The sequence below is a fragment of the Callorhinus ursinus genome, unplaced genomic scaffold, assembly GCF_003265705.2.
Source record: "Callorhinus ursinus isolate GAN/ISIS: 27379988/994484 unplaced genomic scaffold, GSC_fseal_2.0 scaffold38, whole genome shotgun sequence".
NCBI classification, from domain to species: domain Eukaryota; kingdom Metazoa; phylum Chordata; class Mammalia; order Carnivora; family Otariidae; genus Callorhinus; species Callorhinus ursinus.
This window is the reverse complement of record NW_027397100.1, coordinates 9283078-9307924: the sequence shown is the minus strand read 5'-3', so window position 1 is coordinate 9307924 and position 24847 is coordinate 9283078. Positions and strand designations below refer to the sequence as shown.

General features: G+C 37.7%; 1 protein-coding gene across 3 annotated transcripts in view; it reads right to left on the bottom strand.

Moving 5' to 3' along the window:
• RBL1 (RB transcriptional corepressor like 1) overlaps window positions 1-24847 on the bottom strand; it is a 75029-nt gene that overhangs the window by 46028 nt on the left and 4154 nt on the right. For 2 of the 3 annotated variants that reach the window (XM_073880455.1, XM_025876621.2), the window contains exons 2-11: window positions 24438-24571; window positions 17994-18194; window positions 17542-17606; window positions 17311-17439; window positions 17039-17199; window positions 14215-14264; window positions 11835-12021; window positions 10633-10799; window positions 5683-5795; window positions 5387-5490 (exon numbers count right to left, since the gene is read on the bottom strand). In XM_073880455.1, the coding sequence (XP_073736556.1) occupies window positions 5387-5490; window positions 5683-5795; window positions 10633-10799; window positions 11835-12021; window positions 14215-14264; window positions 17039-17199; window positions 17311-17439; window positions 17542-17606; window positions 17994-18194; window positions 24438-24571 (1311 nt within the window). The remainder of the gene's footprint in view (window positions 1-5386; window positions 5491-5682; window positions 5796-10632; window positions 10800-11834; window positions 12022-14214; window positions 14265-17038; window positions 17200-17310; window positions 17440-17541; window positions 17607-17993; window positions 18195-24437; window positions 24572-24847) is intronic. The other variant, XM_073880456.1, reaches the window with a different exon arrangement.

Sequence of the window (24847 nt, the reverse complement as noted above, 5' to 3'; positions counted from 1 at the left end):
TGCTCCACAACACCAACATTCAGGTAAGAGATCAGCAGACACTTCTCCACAGACACCGAAATATTTCAGAAGAACCTTAAAGACACCAACAGTTGGGCACCTGGGTGGCTCAGTTGGTTAAGCGTCTGCCTTCAGCTCAGGTCATGATCCCAGGGTCTAGGATCGAGTCCCACAACGGGCTCCCTGCTCAGCAGGGAGTCTGCTTCTCACTCTACCCCTCCCCCCTGCTCATGAGATCTTTCTCTCAAATAAGTAAATAAAATCTTAAAAAAAAAAAGACACCAACAGCTGAGGGTCCCTAATATTACATGTTCACATGAGACTGCTGAACTTATATTCCCACTCTTGCATACAAAGCTTTGAAGCAAACTGCTCAGTCACCCTAAGGGTTTATTAATGTTTCATTTTTAGTGCCTTATTCAAATATATGTGGATATCCAAGAATAATCTAACATATGAGGAAATCTTCCAGAAAAACAAAGATTAAAACAGATTAAAAGGGCGCCTGGCTGGCTCAGCTGGCGGAGCATGCGACTCTTGATTCTAGGGTTGTAAGTTTGAGCCCCATGCTAGGTGTAGAGATTACTTAAAAATAAAATCTTAAAGGGGCACTTGATGGGCTCAGTTGGTAGTGCAAGTGATTCTTGATTTCAGGGTTGTGAGTTCGTGCCCTCTTGGGTATGGAGCACACTGGGCATGGAGCCTACTTAAAATTAAAAAAAAATTTCTTAAAAAAATAAAACAAAAAAACTCAGAAGAAACAGAGACAATGCAGTCAACATAAAACTTCAAAAGAAATCTAAATTTAACCGCACATAACAAGATATCTTAGAAATGAAAATACAGCTAACAAAAAAATTCACTAGAACTAGATGATAAAAAGTTGAGTAAATATCCTTAGAAGTAGAATAAAATAACAAAGAAATGGAAAATTAGAGAAAAGGATCAATCCACAAAGTTCCTCATCTGAATAATAAGAGCTCCAGAAAGATAAATCAGTGGGCAATACATTATCTAAGAAATAATGCAATAAAATGATCCAGAAGTGCAAGACATAAATTTCTGGACTAATAGGGCAACTCTGTAGGAATGCTCAACACATAAATGAAAAGACCACAATAAGACTTTATTGTAAATTTCAGAACATAAGAAATAAAAGGAAGATACTAAGATTCCAGAAAATAAAAACAGGTCACATACCAGTACTGAAAATTAGAATGCCATTGGACTTCTAATTAGCAACACTGGAATGTAGAAGATAATGGAGCAATGCCTTCAAGATCATAAAGGAAAATGACTGTCAGTCTAAAATTCTATACACAGACAACTATCAATCAAGTGTGAATCTAAAGACTTTATGCAGGGTTTATATATAAATATAAATAAATTTAGATTTACTTATTTATAATATAAATAATATATAATTATTTAGATTAAATAAAGATTTATTTATTTATTTTTAGAGGCAGGGGGAGCGGGAGAGGGAGAGGGAGAGTCTTAAGCAGACTCTGTGCTGACTGCAGAGCCCAACATGGGGCTCAATCTCATGACCCTGAGATCACAACCTGAGCTGAAACCAAGAGTGGATGCTTAACCGACTGCACCACCCAGGTGCCCCCTTTATGCAGAGTTTTTAAAAAGGGACTTAAGGCTTCCACATTTTACTGAACTACAAAATCTCTATACCAGTGGACTGTGAAATTATGCATATATAATGTAATACCTACAGCAACAACTAAACAAATCTGTACAGAGTCTAAAAAATATTCAAGTAGGGGCACCGGGCTTGCTCAGTCAGTAGAGTGTGTGACTCTTGATCTCAGGGTCATGAGTTCAAGACCCACATTGGGCACAGACCTTACTAAATAAATAATGTTCAAGTAATCAACAGGGAAGTGGGAAAAAGAAAACAAAAAGCAAAGAGAACAATCAGAAACAAGAAATAAAATGGCAGACTTATGCCCTAACATATCAATAATTAAATTTAAGTTGTCTAAATTTACCGATTTATTTATTTATTTAAAGATTTCTTTCTTTCTTTATTTATTTGATAGAGAGAGACACAGCGAGAGAGGGAACACAAGCAGGGGGAGCAGGAGAGGGAGAAGCAGGCCTCCCTGTGGAGCAGGGAGCCCGCCGCAGGGCTCGATCCCAGGACCTGGAATCATGACCTGAGCCGAAGGCAGACGCCCAATGACTCAGCCACCCACATGCCCCGATTTATTTATTTTCAAAGATTTTATTTATTTGACAGAGAAAGACACAGTGAGAGAGGGAATACAAGCAGGGGGAGTGGGAGAGGGAGAAGCAGGCTTCCCGCGGAGCAGGGAGCCCCATGCGGGGCTCCATCCCCGGACCCTGGGATCATGACCTGAGCTGAAGGCAGATGCTTAACGACTGAGCCACTCAGGCGCCCCTAAGTTTACCGATTTAAAGAGACTAAGAGAGATTAAAAAATGTGACTCCGTTATATGCTACCTACAAGAAACTCACCTCAAAGGTAATGATACATGTAGGCTGAAAATAAAAGATAGACCATGTAAACATTAATCAAAAGAAAGCAGAAGTGGCTATAAGTAAACAAAAGATTTTGGAACAAAGAGAGTTATAAGCTTCAGAGAGGACATTATCTCATGATAAAAGGATCAATTACCAAGAAGACATAGCAATCCTCAATGTGTATGTATCAAACAGCAGAGCATCAAAATATATGGATTTTAAGAAGTCTAATACAACTGAAAGGAGAGGGGCGCCTAGCTGGCTTCATTGGTAAAGCGTGCAAACCTTGATCTTGGGGTTGTGAGTTTGAGCCTTGCACTGGGTGGAGTGATTACTTAAAAATAAAATCTTAAGAAAAAAAAAAAAATAGGGGCACCTGGGTGGCTCAGTCGTTAAGCGTCTGCCTTGGGCTCGGGTCATGATCCCAGGGTCCTGGGATCGAGCCCCGCGTCGGGCTCCATGCTCAGCGGGGAGCCTGCTTCTCCCACTCCCCTGCTTGTATTCCCTCTCTCGCTGTGTCTCTGTCAAATAAATAAATAAAATCTTAAAAAAAAAAAAAAAAAGAGGGGCACCTGGGTGGCTCAGTTGTTAAGCGTCTACCTTCAGCTCAGGTCATGATACCAGGGTCCTGGGATCGAGCCCCGTGTCAGGCTCCCTGCTCAGTGGGAGGCCTGCTTCTCCCTCTCCCACTCCCCCTGCTTGTATTCCCTCTCTCGCTATGCCTTTCTGTCAAATGAATAAAATCTTAAAGAAAAACAAAAACTGAAAGGAGAAACAGATAAATCTACAATTACATTTGGAGACTTCAATATCATTCTCTCAACACTTGATAGAACTAGACAGAAAATCAGCAAGGATACAGAGGTCAACACCACCATCAAGCAACACTAGAGAACTGACATTTACAGAACACTCCACACAACAACAACAGAATACACACTGGGGGTCATAAAATAAACTCAACAAATTTAAAACAACTGAACTCATATAGAGTGTGAGTGGAATGAGTGTGACAACAAAAGGGTAGCATGAGGGGAGATCACTGTGATAACAGAACTCAGTATCTTGATTTTGGTGGCGGGTGCATTAACCTACAAGTGATGCAATGGTGAAGAGGAAGACACATATATTGTTCCAGTGTTCATTTCCTGGTTTTGATATTATATCATGTAAAATGTAGCCACTGGGGGCAATTGACTACACAGGACCTCTCTGTACCTTTTGTAATTTTCTATGAATTTGTAATTATTTCAAAATAAAACGTTGAAAATTTACTTCTCAGGAAGTTACGGAAACATATGCTTTGTCAAATATTAGGATTCTCACAAAAGAGAAAGCCACGGAATCCAGGAAAAAGGGGAACCAACACAGAAGAGAGATAAAAATTTCCAGAATGAAACAGAGAAATTTTATTACATTAGTTATGAAGCACCCCTCAACATCAACCTGTTCCTATTGGAAGTGAAAGTCAGAGGACTCCAAGAGTGACAAGGAGGAGGAGGAAACCAAAAGATCATATAAGAGCTTTGAGTTTTTATAAACTGTATGTATGTATATATGTATGCATGTATTTACTAACTTATTTATAGTAAGCTCTACGCCCAGCAGGCTTGAACTCATGACCCCAAGATCAAGAGTCACATGCTCTACCAACTGAGCCAGCTAGGCACCCCAACAGCTTTGACTATTTATTTATAAATATATTTTTTAAAGATTTTATTTATTTATTTGAGAGAGAGAGAGAGAGAATGAGAGAGAGAACATGAGAGGGGGGAGGGTCAGAGGGAGAAGCAGACTCCCTGCTGAGCAGGGAGCCCGATGTGGGGCTCGATCCCGGGACTCCAGGATCATGACCTGAGCTGAAGGCAGTCGCTTAACCAACTGAGCCACCCAGGCACCCCTATTTATAAATATTTTATTTTTTAAATAATCTCTACACCAAATGTGGGGCTCAAACTCACAACCCTGAGATCAAGAGTCGCATGCTCTACCAACTGAGCCAGCCAGGCACCCCAGCATTGACTTTTTAGAAACATTCCTTTACATAGCTATTGGAGAGAGCGGCCAGTGTTATCAATGTTCAAAGAAAACAAAGCAATTTTTTTTTATTTTTGAGAGAGAGAGAGAGAGAGAGAGTGCGAGCAGGGAGGGGTGGAAAAAGGAAAGAGAATCCCAAGCAGGCTCCATGCTCAGCAAGGAGCCTGATGCAGGGCTCTATCTCAGACCCTGAGATCATGATGTGAGCTGAAATCAAGAGTCTGACACACTTAGGGCGCCTGGGTGGCTTAGTCGTTAAGCGTCTGCCTTCGGCTCGGGTCATGGTCCCAGGGTCCTGGAATCGAGCCCTGCATCGGGCTCCCCGCTCAGTGGGAAGCCTGCTTCTCCCTCTCCTACTCCCACTGCTTGTGTTCCCTCTCTCACTGTGTCTCTCTCTGTCAAATAAAATAAAATAAAATCTTTAAAAAAAAAAGAAAAAAGAGTCTGACACTTAACCGACTGAGCCACCCAGGCACCCCACAAAGCAATTTTTTAACAAGCATTTTATTCCTCCAAAATCCCTGGGAGGTATGGGCAAATATCTTAATTATCAGTTGGGTTAACAGTTGGGGAGGGGCATCTCATTATTAGCAGCAAGGACAAAAAAAGGACCTGAAGGGAAAGGATACTGATGGTGTACCAGAGATGAATTTCATGTATTTTACATTTCTACCTAGAGATGGCTAGCTCTGGATGTGCAAAAGACAAATAAGGCCAACTAGCAAATCATACTGGCTAAGTCTGCTATTAACTGCTGATTCCCAAGACACTACGCAGCCTCTCAACACACTGCTTTCAGGCTTAGGAAGTTTTAGACCTTGCCAGTGGCTGGTAGAGTGGATTTACTTACTGACATGTCCATTCCATGAAGTCTTCGTGTTTCCTGAACCATTACAGTCTCTAATATTTTATAATACAAAATTTCTGCAAGCTTTAGTCTGTTTACAGCAAAGTCTAGGGAGGGGAATAAAAGGGAAAATATGTGTTAATGAAATGTAGCTGTTAAGGACTGAAGAACAAAACTTTTATATAAACTTAAATCTCATACATTAAGAATAGCTGGGAAAGAAAAAAATTTAATTTCTACTTGTTAGGGCCAATCTGTCTACTTTCAATGCTATGTCAACTTTAGTTTTGTCTTCTTACCTATGTGTGATCCAGGCTGTTCATCTGTTGATTGAGTATAGTGTTGGCAGAAAGTCTCTCCTATTCCTTTCACTATTTTCATAATGTTTTCCATAGGATTACGCATACAAGATCTATGAAATACAAGAGGAACCTAATTACCAGGAAAAACCCTCAGACTACCAACATTTATTCCAGTTCTGATCCCAGTTGTAAACCTCGATACATAAACAGCATATTTCAAATAAATCGAAAGCATTTAAACAAAGTCATTTGGCATACTGTTTTGGAATTTCAACATTAGCAGAGTCAATATTATCTCTTTTATGCTTCTATTTATATGACATTTTAGAAAAGGCAAACTATAAGGATAGAAAATATATCTCATGTTGCCAGAGGCTGGGGATGACATAGGGGTTGACTAAAAAGGGGCATAAATTCTGGGGGCTAATGGAATTGTTCTAAGTCTTAATTGTGGTTATATAACTGCATGCATTTGTCAAATCTCATACCCTTACACAGTTAAGAGGATGACTCATATTGATATAAATTATAATTTAATAAACCTGATTTAAGAAAAATAGAGGGGTGCCTGGGTGGTTCAGCTGGTTAAGTGTCTGACTCTTGATCTCAGGGTTGTGAGTTCAAGCCCTGAGTTGGACTCCATGTTGGGTGTGGAGCCTACTTTAAAAAAAAAAAAAAGATGATGTGGTAGTATTCAGGTATATATAAAATAGATACAGTTGACCCTTGAACAAGATGGGTTTGAACTGTACAGGTCCATTTATAAGTGGATTTTTTGATAAATACAGTACTGTAAATGTATTTTCTTTCCTTTATGATTCTCTTCATATTTTCCTTTCACTAGCTTGATTTATTCTAAGAATACAGTATATAATACATGTAATGTACAAAACACGTGTCTATCAACTGTTTATGTTATTGGTAAGGCTTCTGCTGATCAGGAGCACCTGGGTGGCTCAGTCATTAAGCGTCTGCCTTTGGCTCAGGTTATGATCCCAGAGTCCTGGGATCGAACCCCGTATTGGGCTCCCTGCTCAGCGGGAAGCCTGCTTCTCCCTCTCCCACTCCCCCTGCTTGTGTTCCCCCCCCTCTGTCAAATAAATGAATAAAATCTTAAAATAAAGGCTTCTTCTGATGAATGGAAGACTGTTACTAGTTAAGTTTTTGAGGAGTCAAAAGTTATATATGGGGTGCCTGGCTGGCTCTGTCAGTACAGCATGCAACTCTCAATCTCAGGGTCATAAGTTTGAGCCCCACATTAGGTATAGAGATTACTTAAAAATAAAATTTTTTTTTTTTTTAAGATGTATTTATTTGAGAGAGAGAGAGGTCATGAGTTCCAGCCCCACGTTGGGTAGAGAGATTACTTTAAAAAAAGCAAGTTAGGGGCACCTGGGTGGCTCAGTTGGTTAAGCGACTGCCTTCGGCTCAGGTCATGATCCTGGAGTCCCGGGATCGAGTCCCACATCGGGCTCCCTGCTCGGCAGGGAGTCTGCTTCTCCCTCTGACCCTCTTCCCTCTTGTGCTCTCTATCTCTCATTCTCCCTCTCTCAAATAAATAAATAAAATCTTTAAAAAAAAAAAAAAAGCAAGTTATATACAGATTTTCAACTGTGTGGGGGGTTGGCGACCCTAACTCCCATACTGTTCAAGGGTCAACTATATATATTTATAGTGCTGGAACAATAAACTGCATGTAATTCTTATCAAAGCCTAAAGAATAACAAATAGAAAAATATAGCACTAAAAAGGAAAGCACTTGGTAAGATATACCCCTGTTACGTTTATATTAACTGCTACTTTTCTGTCATTCAAACACAGAATCTTAATTCAGGAATGACAAATTCAAGACTATGAGAAAGAAAGTGATTTGCCCAAAGCCAGATAATTAGTGCAGGATTCAGGACTCCCAACTCCATGTTCAAACAGACCAGAATCATGTATAGAGAGAGGTAGGCAGCACATATGGCAAAAATATGTTCTTATCAAGTTCTTCTAATGCAAGCTGTGCCTCTTGAGTTATGTTTCTTCTTTTTAGGTTTTTTTTTTAAATTATGTATTAAAAACATATAACAACAAAAACAAAAACCACATAACAAATTGACCTTAATTTTTAAGAGTACAGTATAGTATTTTTCACCACATGCGTACTGTTGTGCAATAGATCTCTAGAACTTTTTCATCTTGTATGACTGCAACTCTATACCCATTGAACAACTTATTTCCCCTCCTTCCAACCCTGGCAACCATTCTAATTTGTTTCTATCAGTCTGATTACTTTTTTTTCCTTTGCTGCACTTAAGTATTTAAGTTTGATGTAGTCCCATTTGTCTATTTGTACTCTTGTTACCTGTAATTTTCATGTCATATCCAAGAAATCATTGCCCATTCCAATGTCATAAGGCTTTTCCTTTATGCCTTCTTCTAGTTGTAGAGTTTCAGGTCTCATGTTTAGGTTTTCAATCTATTTTGAGTTAACTTTTGGATATGGTGTAAGATAAAAGTTCATCTTCCTTCTTTTATATAGATATCCACTTTCCCCAGCACCGTTTGTTGAAGAGACTATCCTTTCCCTATAGTGTAGTCTTGGCACCCTTGTCAAAGATCATTTCACCAAATACATGAAGATTTATTTTGGCATTCTCTAGTCTGTTCCACTGGTCTACATGCCTGTCTTTATGCCAATCCCATACTGTTTTGATTATGGTAGCTTTGTAATGTGTTTTGAAATCAGGAAGTGTGAGGCCTTCAGTTTTGTTGTTTTGTCTCAAGATTGTTTTGGCTGTTAAAGGTACTTTGAAATTCTATGTCAATTTTAGGAATTTTTTTTCATTTCTGTAAAAAATGCCACTGGCATTTTGATAGGGATTGCACTGAATCTGTAGATTGCTTTGGGTAATAAGGACATTTTAACAATATTAAATCTTCCCAATTATGATCATGGAATGTCTTCCCATTTGTTTCTAGATTCTTTGTGTTTTGCATACCTTCCTTCCTTCCTTCCTTTTCTTGTTGCCATAAAATGTTTGCATCATTGCCTTGACACTTCTTTTCAACTTGTTCATGCTTAAATGAACAGTCCAGTCCATATCTATTTATTCAAATGCTATGAGGGAAGATCTTCATGACACTCTTTCTACCTTACTTGCAATTTGCATATCTTTTGAGCTGTGTTTGAGGCTAGGATTGTTCTGTCCACTTTTCTGTAGACTGAAGGTTTGGGGAGTAGAGGAGAGCTCGGCTAGTGCTATGTTCACCTTTTATTAGAAGACCAGGGCTTTGCTTACTCTTCCAAGATTAGTTAAATGTCCCTATTCCAGGTTATGCTATATCTAGTCAGGGATATCTTCTAGTTCTATTAGCATCAGGATATCCCCTCAAATTAGTATGGAACCTTGGAAAATGACAGGCCCTGGGAGTTCGTCCTATTTCTGCAGTTATCTTAGTGGTGGAATATAGGGACTTTCACTTGGGGTGATCTATGACTTTTTTTTTTTAATTTTTTTTTTAAATTTGATTTCATATGGATTTTTTTTTTTTTTTTAGATTTTATCCATTTATTCATGAGAGACAGAGAGAGAGAGAGAGAGAGAGAGGCAGAGGGAGAAGCAGGCTCCCAAGGAGCAGGGAGCCCGATGCAGGACTCGATCCCAAGACCCTGGGATCATGACCTGAGCCGAAGGCAGACGCTTAACCATCTGAGCCACCCAGGCACCCGATCTATGACTTTTTACTCATTTGTCTACTCACCCATGTCTCTCTGTATCTGGGTTATTAATGAGCATACTCAATATCTATCAACATATCCTCTCCTTCTCTAGTAATACTTCTTAGAGATGGGCATATCAGAATCAATCGTTCCTTTCTTGACCATCATTTTGGAAATTTATAGCATGAAATCATATCCCTCTCTTCATTTGATTGCTGCTGGTAAGTAGTTTGCTGGTTTTTTACTATTCTCTTATTTCACTAAGTATTAGGAAATTAGGTTCTCTGATCTGGATTTATTCTATCATCTTTGCTAGGACACATACCTCTTTATCTTAAACAACTGCATAAAATTCCATCTATGGCTGCACCATCAATATGTAATCAGTCTCCCCCTTGATGGACATTTAGATTGAAACCATTTAAAGTCAATGTAAAAAGAAAAACAATAATGCATAACTTAGGGGTAGTTACAAGAGTGGAATATTAGGGCTAACTAACTTTAAGAAGTATTTATTTTGCCTTTAAAGTCTTTAATAGTATGAAATAATATCTCTATAGAATTTTTTTTTTTAAGATTTTATTTATTTGACAGAGAGAGAGAGCACACAAGCAGGGGGAGAGGCAGGCAGAGGGAGAGGGAGAAGCAGGCTCCCCCGCAGAGCAGGGAGCCCGATGTGGGGCTCAATCCCAGGACCCTGTGATCATGACCTGAGCTGAAGGCAGTTGCTTAACCAACTAAGCCACCCAGGCACCCCTCTATATAATTTTAATAGGTACTTTCATCTGATTTTAGGTCAACATACTTTGTGATTAAAATTTATTTAGGGCACCTGGGTGGCTCAGTTGTTTAAGTGACTGCCTTTGGCTCAGGTCATGATCCTGGAGTCCTGGGATCGAGTCCTGCATCGGGCTCTCTGCTCAGCAGGGAGTCAGCTTCTCCCTCTGACTCTCCCCCCTCTCATGGTTTCTATCATTATCTCTCTCAATAAATAAATAAAAATCTTTAAAAAAAATTTATTTAAAGGGGCGCTTGGGTGCCTCAATCCATTAAGTGTCTGCCTTCAGCTTAGGTCATGATCTCGAGGTCCTAGGATTAAGCCCTGCATTGGGCTCCCTGCTGGGCAGGGAGTCTGCTTCTCCCTTTCCCTCGGCCCCTCTCTCCTGCTTGTGCTCTCTCTCTCTCAAATAAATAAAATCTTTAAAATAATTTATTTAGAAAAATAATATTATACTTACTCAAAAATATTTATAAGTTGTTCACTTGGTGCATTTTTCAGTCCAGCCACAATACTCTGTAACCTGCTCACACTTTGAGTGGCTGAAGCAACAGGAGTAATGACTGCTTCTTTTTCTCGTAAATATCGCCGTCCTGTCAGTGGGGTAGAAGGTGCAAATGATGTTTTCTGTCAATAAAGAAAAATCTGTGAGATTAAAAAGTTACCTTGCCCTCATTAAGTGTTTTATTCAGTATATATATAACATCTTCTCTATTCATATTTAGTAGGACTTTTTTCCTCCCTCCTCTGGTTAACTACCAAATTTTTACCAATATTATGCTAATAACATCCTTACATTTAAGTAAAAATTTTTCAAAGTACCTACTATCTATAATCTCATTTTATCCTAATATTCATTTGAAATATACACATTTTCACTTTACATATGAAACAGGCACAAAGAAGGTAAAAAAATTGTTTAAGCTCACAAAGTTAATGGCAGAGCTTGAACTGAAACTTAGGTTTTCTACCTTCTAGACCAGTGAACTTTCCATTAGACCTCATCCTCCAACCCATTTTACACAGAAATACAGAATTAAGCCTTCACTATTAACAGTCAAGTCCAGCGTTCTATGGCTGAAGTTCAGGGAAAGCACATAATTTATCATGGGTAGGAGAATAAACTAAATTTTAAAGCAACAGAATAGTGGCTAAGGTGATACAAAGAAAGAATGATAGGAAAGCATAAATCCTTTTAAAAAAGATTTTATTTATTGAGAGCGAGAGAGCTCACTCGTGTGCAGGGGGGTAGGGGCAGAGGGAGAGGGAGAAAGACAAGCAGACTCCTTGCTGAGCAGGGAGCCCGACATGAGGCTTGATCCCAGGACCTTTGAGATCATGACCTGGGTTGAAGTCAGATGCTTAATTGACTGAGTCACCCAGGCGCCCCACATAAATCCTGTTTTATGTCAAAAGACACATACCCTACTGAAAAGCCCAGACATTCTGGGAAAATATATCAAAAATATGAAAAACATCAAGAAATGAGGTAAAAATACTAAATGCCATAGTTTTAAAAATTACCTTTTAAGGCTTTCATGGGAAATACAAATTAGTAGAAGAAACTCAAGATTTAACTTGAAAGATGCTTCTGTTGTTAGTAGAATCACACACAGAGAGAAAAAGATCATTCAAGACTGAGGCCAGGCTAAGTTATATTACTTTTTCAAAGTGTTGTTGAAGATTACAGTCCACATTAGCTTGTGTTGTCAGTTTCCCTAATGGGGTGTCACCAGTGAACTTTCGAGGAGTTCCAATCTCTTCTTCTGCATCTGCTCCCAAAAAGATCCTCTCATCAAAATCACCAACAGTTAAAACATATTCTTCATACTCCTTGTTCACTGCTTTGCTGAAAAGATTTTATTTTAAAAATATTTTATTTTTATTTTTCAAATTTTTATTTAAATTCTAGTTAGTTAACATACAGTGCTATGTTGGTTTAAGGAGAATTCAGTGATTCATGACTTACAACACCCAGTGCTCATCATATCGAGTGCCCTCCTTAATACCCACCGTCCATCTAGCCCATCTCCCACCCACCTCCCTGCATTGCCTCTCAGTTTGTTCTCTTAAGAGACTCTTATGGTTTCCCTCTTTTTCTCCCCTTCCGTATGTTCGTTTTGTTTCTTAAATTCTACATGAGTGAAATCATAGGATATTTGTCTTTCTCTGCCTGACTCATTTCACTTAGCATAATACACACTAGCTCCATCCATGTCATTGTGAAAGGCAAGATTTCATTCTTTTGGCTAAGTAATATTCCATTGTGTATATATACCACATCTTCTTTATCCATTCATCAGTCAATGGATATTTGGGCTCTCTACATAGTTTGGCTATTACTGATCATGCTGTTATGAACATTGCGGTGCATGTACCCCCCCAAATCTGTATTTTTGTATGCTTTGGGAAATACCTAGTAGTGTAATTGCAGGATTGTAGGGTAGTTCTATTTTTAACTTTTTGAGGAAATTCCATACTGTTTTCCAGAGTGGTTGCACTAGTTTGTAGTCCCACCAACAGTACAAGAGGGTTCCCCTTTCTCTGCATCCACACCAACATCTGTTGTTTCCCGTGTTGTTAATTTTAGCCATTCCAACAGGTGTGAGGTGATACCTCATCGTGGTTTTGATTTATATTTCCCTGTTGATGAGTGATGTTGAGCATCTTTTCATGTGTTTGTTAGCTATCTGGAAGTCTTTGGAAAAGTGTCTATTCATATCTTCTGCTCACTTCTTAACTGGATTACTTGCTTTTTGGCTGTTCAGTTTGGTTAAGTTCTTTATAGATTTTGGATACTAACCCTTTATCAGATGTATCATTTGCAAATATCTTCTCCCATTCTGTAGACTGCCTTTTAGTTTTGTTGATTGTTTCCTTTGCTGTGCAGAAGCTTTTCATCTTGATGAAGTTCCAATAGTTCATTTTTGCTTTTGTTTCCCTTGCCTCTGGCTACGTGTCTAGCCAAGAAGTTGCTGCAGCTGAGGTCAAAGAGGTTGCTGCCTGTGTTCTCCTCTAGGATTTTGATGGTTTTCTGTCTCACATTTAGGTCTTTTATCCATTTTTAATTTATTTTTGTGTATGGTGTAAGAAAGCACTCCAGTTTGATTCTTTTGCATGTTGCCGTCCAATTTTCCCAGCACCATTTGTTGAAGAGACTGCCTTTATTCCACTGGATATTCTTTCCTGCTTTGTCGAAGATTACTTGACCATGTAGTTGTGGGTCTAAAGATTTTATTTTTCAGTAATCTCTACACCCAACTCGAACTCACAAGCCCAAGATCAAGAGTTGTGTGCTCTTCTGAGCCAGTCAGATACCCCAAGAATTATGTTAAGCTGCTGGAATAAAACTAAGTTACACAATCGATTCTTTTTAAAATATTTATTTAAGTAACCTCTACATCCAACATGGGGCTCAAACTCACGACCCCAAAATTGAGAGTTGCATGCTCTACCAACTGAGCCAGCCAGGTACCTTCACAATGGATTTACTTTGACTTGAAGGAAGAGTTAGACTCCAAGGCCTGGAAAAGCTGATGACTTTCCAGTTTTTAACTCTACCCACCTAACAATATCAGACGTTCCTATCTGATTATGGACATGCTTTGCATTCACATACACAGCAATAATAACTTACTTTGAGAGCATAAACTTAATCTGAAAATTAGCTGAATCTAATTAAGATGGGATCACTGAGGGGACAATAATGGTTTTGAAATATATTCTGAATTTGCCAATATTTGATTAATAAAAGAACATACACTCAAATACAGAAATCATTGGGTCTCTTTATAAGTTTCTCTGGAAGTAGCTCTTTTAAGTGCCAAAGTTTCTTTTCTTTTTTTTTAAGTGCCAAAGGTATCGTAAAATATGTCTACTCAAAGACAACAAGGATTAGTGACAACTTCAGTAAATGCCACTAATGCAGAAGGAACTTGAGTTTGGAGGAGTTACCTTGATATAATGTTCCACTTGACAAATTGCAATAAATCATCATTGACAGCCTATAATATGGCAGATACCATTAGTACTAAATACTTACCTATTATCAGTAAAACTGGAAAGGTCCAGGAGGCATTCTCCTTTTAAAATCTGGGAAGAAAAAGTCATTTTTTGACATGTAATTAAGCAAAATAACATAGATACAAAAACATGACATTTATCTAAATTTTCACATTGGCAGTTGTTATAAATAATATACACACAAAACAGAATTACTGAGTATTTCTTTTAAACCAGTAAAACCTATTTAGCATGCAAATAAAATACTTTAAAAATTTAGTCAATTTTTGAAAATATTTTTAAGTTAGCCTATGGCAGTGGTTTCTAAATTCTAGTGACATAAGAATCAGTTAGAGATGCTTTTTTTTTTTTTTTTTAAAGATTTATCTATTTATTTGAGAGAAAGAAAGCATGCAAACAGGTGGGAGGGGCAGAGGAAGAGAGAATCTCAAGCAGGCTGAGCTTGAAGCCCAACCCGGGGCTCAATCTCATGACCCTGAGATCGTGACCTGAGCCGAAACCGAGTTGGACGCTCAACCAACTGAGCCACCCAGGCACTCACTTAGGGGGACTTTAAAAAAATGCAGATTGATGGACCTCAAATCCTGAGCCAAGGCAGCATTTTATATAAGTTCCCCAAGTGATTCTGAAAAAAGCTGTCCAATTTTAAACATTGGTCTATGGAGAAGGGAAACTAACATTGAATTATAATATGTGTCAGGTAAGGAAAGATTCAAAGGGAATATAGGTACTGTTGCTGGTGAGAGAAGAAAACTACACTGCTTATATAATATTTTCTTTCTTTCTTTTTTTTTTTTTAAGTAGGCTCCACATACAATATGGGGCCTGAACTCACAACCCTGAGATCAAGACCTGAGATCAAGACTTGGATGCTCGACCAACTGATGGAGGTGGAGCATGAAACAGGTGCCCCTGTTTATAGTATTTTCTATGCACCCACACTATTCTTAGGTTACTACCATCAGGGTTGCAAACTCAAATGCCTTCAGGGGTCAGGGTTCAACATATATAAATTAAGAGGATAGAAAGCATACTTCCCATCCTAAAAGAGGTGGCCATCATTTAGTCTGACAATAGTTACCCATGCAGAAATTTCATGTAGAAATTCCAACCCTGTATTTCCATAGCTTCTGACTTTTGAAAGAGATTTTTTCCCTTTTTTTTTAGATTTTTATTTATTTATTTGTTTATTTGAGAGATAGAGAATGAGAGATAGAGAGCATGAGAGGGAAGAGGGTCAGAGGGAGAAGCAGACTCCCTGCCGAGCAGGGAGCCCAATGCAGGACTCGATCCAGGGACTCCAGGATCATGACCTGAGCCGAAGGCAGTCGCTTAACCAACTGAGCCACCCAGGCACCCTTCCCTTTTTTTTTTTTTAAGTAGGCTTGACACCTAGCGTGGAGCCCAACATGGGGCTTAAACTCATGACCCTGAGATCAAGACCTGAGCTGAGATCAAGAGTCGGACACCTAACTGACTGAGCCAACCAGGCACCCCTTGAGAGAGATCTTCATATTAAAAGTTTTTATATGTAAAATTAAAATTGAATAAAATAAAAATAAAGAACACTCTACATAGGCCAAACAAAACATCTGCGGCCCATGAGTAGGAGGACGACTGTCCAAACTAGAATAGTTTTGGAGTGAAAGGAGGTGCTATAATAATTATGCTAAGACAACAACCAAAACCTAGATAATCCAAGCAAACCAAGCTGTATGGTCATTATACCCCAGGGCCACTAGTGTGCTGCTTTTGCACAGCACAAAAGATAATCCTTGAGTTCCCTTCAAAATTTACTATGCTGGAGATATTTAACATACAGATAAGGAGCCATGATACACACACACACACACACACAGGAAGGTAAAACTAGATACAAAAATTTGTGTAACAGAAGAACCACCCAGTTAGGTAAGACTTTATGCTTGAAGAAACATCTCATATTATCTACAAAGAGGGGAACCACAGTGATGACCTAATCCAATCCCTTTTTTTTTTTCTTTTACCAAAGAGAAAACTCAAGTACTAGCTGGATTAAATGGCTCAATGTTGGGGAGGTAAGAAATGAGACCAAGAGGAGGGCGCCTGGGTGGCTCAGTTGGTTGGGCGACTGCCTTCGGCTCAGGTCATGATCCTGGAGTCCCGGGATCGAGTCCCGCATCGGGCTCCCTGCTCAGCAGGGTGTCTGCTTCTCCCTTGGACCCTCCCCCATCTCATGCTCTCTCTCTCCATCTCATTCTCTCTCTCAAATAAATAAATAAAATCTTTAAAAAAAAAAAAAAAAAAAAGAAATGAGACCAAGAGGAACAAGCCATTTCATAAACATAGAAATAGCTAAATAAATTACTGAGAAAAAAATCCAGAATGCATGCAGGAAGCCTGCAAGTGGCTACAAAACTATAAAAGATTTTCAGCTCTATTTATATGGAAGCTATGGTTGTTATATATCATCCCATCTTTAGTAAGTAGTCAGAAGTTATTCAAATTGTGGCAGTAAATTAATTTACCCCGACCTGCTTTTCATAATTCTTTATCAGGCTTACTCCAATGTTCTGTTCTTTATAATTCTTTTATCAAAATCTCTTACAGCTGTCTCTGCCAGTGCATTTAATTGACAGTACATATAGTCGGTCACAATCTTTAACAGCTCAGTTTTGCACATCACAAAAGATCATAGGGCGATTCTGCATTACAGCATTTTGCATCATGGCAGAGACTGAAACCTGGAAATCTCGACCCCGAGTCCTATAATGCTGAGAACTTGCTTAAAACATTGTTTTTTCCTTTGAGGCTTCTGCTGCTGACCCTTAAAAATCTTAGCCATTCACTTATAAGTACAGTACCTTTCTGTCAAAGAGTTTTGAAATATATGGCTTAAAGTAGTGCTCCTTTATTCCTTTTGCTTCTACTAGAAGTCCATCATGCAGTTCACACAGTACAGCAATGATGCAGGGAGGCTCTTCAGAAGCCCTAAAGTCAGCAGTATGGAAATCAGATGGTAAACCTAGTTTGATAAGGTATTAAGAGCAAAAGGAAATGGTTAGAAGAATATGGTCAACTTTTAAAACTTTTTAAAATACTGATGACCAGTTTTCAAAAGTAAATAATGTCTTACCTTTAAATGATGGATTCAGCAAGTCACGTCTATTTGGGCATATAATGGCATTGGCAAAAATGAGATCCAAGCAGCACAGAAGTAAATGGTAAGAATTTACCAAATCATCTCCAATCATACGAAAATTACCTTTATAAGAAAAAAAAAGACACAAAGACCAGAAACCTCTCATGTCAAATAACACCAAATTCCCACAGCAGAAATGTAAAACTATTGAAAGTATCACCTTACCCTTAGTATAAACAAAGAGTGTCCAACAGAAATTAAAGAGATCCTTAACACTGCAAGGAATCCTCCTAGAAAGGAAAAAATGTACTTCTTAACTGACTAACTTGCTAAATATCACTCCACATTGTCATTTAAATTGAAACAGCAAATATAAATAACTAGTAAAGTCAAATTACATGTAAAATTCCATTCACAAAGGACAATTTATGGTTCACTAAATGGACTTAAATAAATAAATCTTTCTAATCTGCATAAAATAAAAAGACCATAAAAAATAAGTGAAAATATTACCCTGAATTTCCAGATATGGTAATTATAAATGGATTTTTAAAAAATTTAAATTTTTTTGCAAATGGATACTCTGGTAAAAAGCAGACTTTAAAAAATGCAAATTTCCAAAGTTTATAGCATAATTTGTACTATTTTTATGTCAATTATTTAATTAAGGGTCTTACCTCTGCTTCCTGCTTCGTGGTAACTTTGGTGGCTCTTCATATGGATTTTGAAATATATCTAAAAAAATTGGCTCAAATTTTTTGAAAATTACAGTAGACACCTCAAAATTTCTTTCTAGCCTTTCTATACGTTCACGAAATTCTTGTGGCAGGTTTGACATGTCCATCCACTTCTTCATTTTACTAAAAAACTGTATTAAACTAAACAAAAAAAAGCAACTATATTTATTTACTTATTTTAAAAAAGCAACTTTAAAGTGAGTCCATATAATGGACAAATTAACATTTTATTTATGCCTATGAATCTTAAGAATCTTATTTTTTTAAAAGAAAGAATCTTTACTTAAAAGCCTAAATTTATTAAAAAAAAAAAAAAAGGCAACTGGAAAACCTCACTCCCAAGTGCTATGAAATTACTCCAGCTCCCAGAATCACTATGGGAATATAGATTTTGAATTAGTAGTCATTACATAAATGTCTGCTCCTATGCATGAAGTGATGGTATCTATCTACTTCTTTTATTCCCTACAGCACCCAGACATTAATTTGTATATATATTACAAAGTAAATGTCAACAGACTGAGTTCACAAAATTAGTTTGAGGACAGATAGAATCTCCCAAATAGTGCATTGTGGAAGTTGATCACAAAGCACCAGACAGTTCTAGTTTAGGAATACAATTCAAGTGTTTATGTTCCAATATGTGGTTCCACCATCAAATATAAATGAAGAAGGTAGTACATAACCAGAAAATCACTTAATAGATTATTATTCCACCTTTCTGGCTTATTCAATTATGGGTACATTTTTTATGTCCCCATGTTAGTATGGTCTTAGACTGAAAATTTGTAGTGTTAAAGTTCATTTAAGTGTCTAGCGTTATATACAGAATTTTTTTTTTAAGATTTCATTTTTAAGTAATGTCTATATCTAACCTGAGGCTCAAACTGCAAACCTGAGATCAAGAATCGCAGGCTTTATACTGACTGAACCGGCCAGGTACCCCAGAATGATACTTTTTTTTTAAAAAGGTGATGGAAGACATCGTCAGCTAATTATCCATAGGTATTCAAACTCCAGATATGCTGACTGAAATCTGAGAATCTAACAGTCCTTTAAAAGATTCTTTTTTTTTTTTTAAAGATTTTATTTATTTATTTGACAGAGAGAGACACAGCGAGAGAGGGAACACAAGCAGGGGGAGTGGGAGAGGAAGAAGCAGGCCTCCCGCAGAGCAGGGAGCCCGATGCGGGGATCGATCCCAGAACCCTGGGATCATGACCTGAGCCGAAGGCAGACGCTTAACGACTGAGCCACCCAGGCGCCCTCTTTAAAAGATTCTTATCAATAACAGCAACAAGAATTTTTTTGCCAGATTACTAAATATTTATTTTGGCTAACAAGTTAGAGTCCCTTATAGGGACTTCTTATAGGAGACTTTGTTTTGGAGGCAGGGATGCTCAGCATGTCAAATTCTTTCCTTTTTTTGAGGAATTCCCCAGTTTTGAATCTTGCTGTCTAATAGATAGATCAGCTTCACTCAAGTTAGGGTAAGGAATAAAACCTGAGGTCCTTGATACATATTTGGGATTTTGAATCTGGAGCTGGTGTTGCAGAAAACTGAACAAGTGATAAATTCTTATAGCAGGATCAACAGCAACATTCAGCTATTAGGGACAAATACAGTGGCAATGTCCAGGGATGGCACTGCTGGCCATGTTAAGTCCTGTCCTTGTTAGATGAATTCTTGTGATATGCTTTTTGGCTTTAGCCAGACTCATTTTGTTCCTGGACGTTTTCCAAGTCTATTTTCTCAAGTCATCGTAAAGACTTTGTCAGGTATTCGGGGCGCCTGGGTGGCTCAGTCATTGGGCATCTGCCTTCGGCTCAGGTCACGATCCCAGGGTCCTGGAATCAAGCCCTGCATCGGGCTCCCTGCTTGGCGGGAAGCCTGCTTCTCCCTCTCCCACTCCCCCTGCTTGTGTTCCCTCTCTTTCTGCATCTCTGTCAAATAAATAAATAAAATCTTTAAAAAAAAAAAAAGACTTTGTCAGGTATTCAATATCCTTTCAGTAAATTTCTTTTCCCTTTAAGTTAGCCAAAGTCAGTAGTTGGTAGCTGTTTTTTATAAACAAGATGCTTGACTAATACATCCCCATGTAAATCCACTGTATTTATTGCTATTTCTAGATTGCTGTTCTAACCTGGAACAAAGTACATCAGAATGTTTGGAAACAAAAAAAATTATAGCATTATTATTACTTCACCTACGAGTATGATTTTTTTTTTTAAAGTAAAATAAGCAGCAAAGTAAACTTCCTAGCTTTCAAAACAATTCTGTTCATTGGAATTCTGTCGTAAAGAATACATTATGCCAGGGTGCCTGGGTGGCTCATTGGTTAAGCGTCTGCCTTCCACTCAGGTCCTGATCCCAGGGTCCTGGGATTGAGCCCCAAGTCAGGTTCCCTGCTCGGTGGAGAGCCTGCTCCTCCCTCTCCTTCTGCCACTGCTCCCCCCCATCCCCCACCCCACTCGTGCTCTCTCGCTATCGCAAATAAATAAAATCTTTAAAAAAAAAAAAAGAGAATACAATACTCCAATAAGCACATGAAAAGAAGCTCCACATCATTGGCCACTGGGGAAATAGAAGATACCATTTCATGCCCACTAGAATGGCCAGAATAAAAAAGAAAATAACACGTATTGGCAAGGATATGGGTAAAATGGAAGCCTCAAACTCTGCTGGTGTGAACGTAAACTCGTGTAGTCACTTTGGAAAATAATCTGACAGTTCCTCAAAAGATTAAACATAGAGTTCCCCTATGACCCAACAATTCCATTCATACATATATACCCAAGAGAAATGAAAATATATGTCTACACAAAAACTTGCACACAAATGTTCACAGCAGCATTATTCATAATAGCCAAAAGGTGGAAACAACTCAAGTATCCATCAACTAATAAGTGGATAAAAAAATGTGGTATATCCATAAAATGGAGTATTATTCAGCCATAAAAAGGAATGAAGTACAGATAAATGCCAAGGGCTAGGAGGGAGAAGGAGCTATTGTTTGTTATGAAGTTTCAATTTGGGAAGCTGAAAAAATTCTGGAGATGGATGGTGGTGATGGTTGCACGGCAATGTAAATGTATTTAATGCCACTGAAATCAGATGATAAATTTTACGTATATATATTGTTTAAAGATTCATTTATTCATTTATATATAGAGAGAGAACACTTGCGTGCTCACGCGCAGGTGGGGGGAGGGACAGAAGGAGAGAAGCACACTTACTGCTGAGCTGGGAGCCTGACACGGGGCCAGATCCCACAACCTCGAGATCATGACTGAACTGAAATCAACAATCAGATGCCCAACTGACTGTGCCACCCAGGTGCCCCTATGTTATGTATATTTTACCACACACTAGAGTAGGGATGGTAAATATGGGGTGTATGTCCCAAAAGCAGCATACTACTGAATTTTAATGGCACTCAAAAGATAAAAATCACTTTGTAAAAATTTAGTATCCTCAATGTTCCAATTAAAATGTGTAAAAAATAATTTTTCATGAATGAAATATTCATTAGGTTCTTTTATAATATGAAAATAATGAATGAATGAATGTCACCTTGATTTAAATCATAAGTTACTGAAAAACTCATGGAAAATGTGGAAAAATTACTTCTCAATACTTAAAACAATGAGATGCAGACAACTTTATTAAAAATTCAAATTGCACAACAGATACTACTTTTTAATATTATACTTAATAGCAAAAGAATTTTTTAGTTGAAACTTTTTTTAAAAGATTTTATTTATTTATTTGTTAGAGAGAGAGAGCACAAGCAGGGAGAGCGGCAGGCAGAGCAGGCAGAGGGAGAAACAGGCTCCCTTCTAGAAGGAGTGGCTGGGTCTTCAGGGACCACCCTGCCCCCCATCAGGCTCCTTAAGGTAACATCAGCCATTTTTAGATTGGTTCTGTTATCATGCCTTCCCACTGCCCCATGTGAGTCAAGAACTCCCACAGCCTGCCCTCTATCCTCGCCCAATTCTGCAGGTGGAGACTGGTAGTCTAGTATCCTTTTTGAGATACTATTTTCATTTTCGTGAGAATCTTTGTAATAATAAAATGGTACATTTCTACCAAAAAAAAAAAAAAAGAAAGAAACAGGCTCCCTGCTGAGCAATGTATGTATTTCATCTGAAATACATTTCACAATGATCTGTCTGTAATCACAAAGAATTGTGTAAATGGTCATCAACAAGGGGTTGGGTAAATATATGAAACATCCTTATCTTAAGTCCTAGAGTACGGAAGAGCTACTTATGGTGATATGTAAGAATTACCAAAATATAGGGCGCCTGGGTGGCTCAGATGGTTAAGCATCTGCCTTCGGCTCAGGTCATGAGCCAAGGGATCTCAGGGTCCTGGGATCGAGTCCTGCATCGGGCTCCCTGCTCCTTGGGAGCCTGCTTCTCCCTCTGCTTCTCTCTCTCTCTCCCTCTGTCTCTCTCCCTGTCTCTCATGAATAAATAAATAAAATCTTAAAAAAAAAAAAAAGAATTACCAAAATATAAAGAAAAGCAAATACAAAACAATACATATAGGATGATCTCATTTATGTTTTAAAAAAACAACTAAAACACTGAAAAACAGATATTTTTCTGCTTAACAATTTATTGGGGTGCCTAGCTGACTTAGTCGGTGGAGCCTGCGACTCTTGATCTCAGGGTCGTGAGTTTAAGCCCTACATTGGGTGTGGAGCCTACTTAAAAAAAAATATATATATATTTTGACAGTAAATTGTTTAAGTGGTTAATTCTGGGGAGAGAAAAGAAAGGGACATCTTTATACTCTCAAACATTCTGTATTATTTGAAAGTTTGTGAACCTTTTTAAAAATTATGGTAAAAGTATATATAACATAAAATTTACTATTTTAACCATTTTTAAGTGTAAATTAAGTGGTATTAAGTACATTCCCACTGTGCAATCAAACCACCATTTCCAGAATGTTTCATTATCTGAAATTTTTATCATGTGCTTATACTGCTCCAAATTTTAAGTTATTCTTTTTTTGTTCAGTTTCCCCAACAACCTAATATTATAAAGTATAGGGAGGTTTTGCTCAATTAAAAAAATTACCTGAACTCCACCAATCTTAATTACACTTTCATTTTATTTTTATCATCAATGACAAAAACTGGTATTTATTAAAGTTTTAAACATCGTCTTGAATGTATTATTTTTCCACTTATGCAAACTAAAATTGTTCTGAGAGACTTTTTTTTTAATTTAGCATGAACTGAAACTTACTTGCTCTCCCTTGATAGGTCTTTTAAAGTTTGTCTTCCATATTGGAAACCCAGGACAGCAAATAGACAACCACCTCAAATAGTTCTGTCATGGGTGAAAAACCCAGAAACAGAGAACATTACCACCTACCCAAATCTGGGTCACTCCATTTCTTTTGTTTTGTATCCAGGCAAATAGTTCCATATGATTAATATTAGAGCAAGTAAAAGCTGTAACTAAGACACACTGATTATTTGTTGCCCAGTAAAAAATATTAACTATACAGCAGAAAAACAGGACAGCACGTTGAGCAGATAATAAAAATTAACACAAGCAAAGCACATGGATATCATGCCTCCAGATGTGATACAGTGAGGACACAAAATTATTTATGTAGTTTTCTATATGGGGATGTATAACCTGCCTCTAATCATTAGAAAACATGAGACAAATCCAAAATGAGGAGTAATCTATTAAAAAGGGGTTTGGGGGTGTTTGTGGACTATATTCTTGCTGTGGAAATATTCCTAATTAAAGGAAACTAAACAGATATGATAAGTGAAGGTAGTACCTAATCCTAGATTGGAATATTCTTTTAAAAAATTGCTATAAAGAAAATTATTGAATCAACTAATAAAACTAGAAGAGATGATAGATTAAATTATTATATCAATGTTAACTTTACTGAAGTTGGTAACTGTGGTAGTTACCTAAATATACAATGAAGTATTTAGGGGTAAAGGGCTGTAATGCATGCTACTTACTTCGAAATGGTTGAGGAAAAAATATTTGAGAAAGATCAAATGACAAAGCATATGGAATAAAGTGTCAATAATAAGTGAATTTGGGTCAAGGGTATATGGGTGTTCTTTGTGCTTTCCTTATTTTTGCAACTTTTCTAAAAGCTTGAAATTTTTCCAAATTTTAAAAAAATATGAAAACATTATAGATTAAAAAGATTAGTATAGAGGTCTCTGGCTGAAGTCAGAATTTGAGGAAGAAAGGCAATGGAAGAATATGAGAATTGGAAAGGAATACCTATAGGACAACAAACTTAAAATGGAATAGAGTTACACAAAAATTAAATTCCAAAAGTAAATTTAGTACTTATAAAAGAGTGTTTGAAAAATCAAAGTGCTTTACCTTAGTTTAGCTGAACGCAGTATTCTGGTAAGTGAAACACAATTTCCTTCCATGATACCCTTCCCAACAGTGGGAATAATGCTTTTGCGGCATGCAACATATAATGAACATGCCAACCAGTGTATAACTTCTCCCTGGCAGGCAAAAGACAAACAGCAAAGTGAATATATTATGTTAAAATACTTGAGTTCTAGAACCAGAAAAGATCTTAGAACTATCTGGTCTTACTTTCATTATGTATATAACAGGCCAGAGCAGTGAAGGTTATTTGCCAAGGTCACAAAGCTTAGTTTTGCAGTAATGAGTATAAAACTCTTATTCTCAGTCCTGTGTAAGATGCTAAATCAGCACTAATCTAAAAATAGATCTCTCACCTACACCCCAAATCCAATATTATTGAAAGAGCTCTC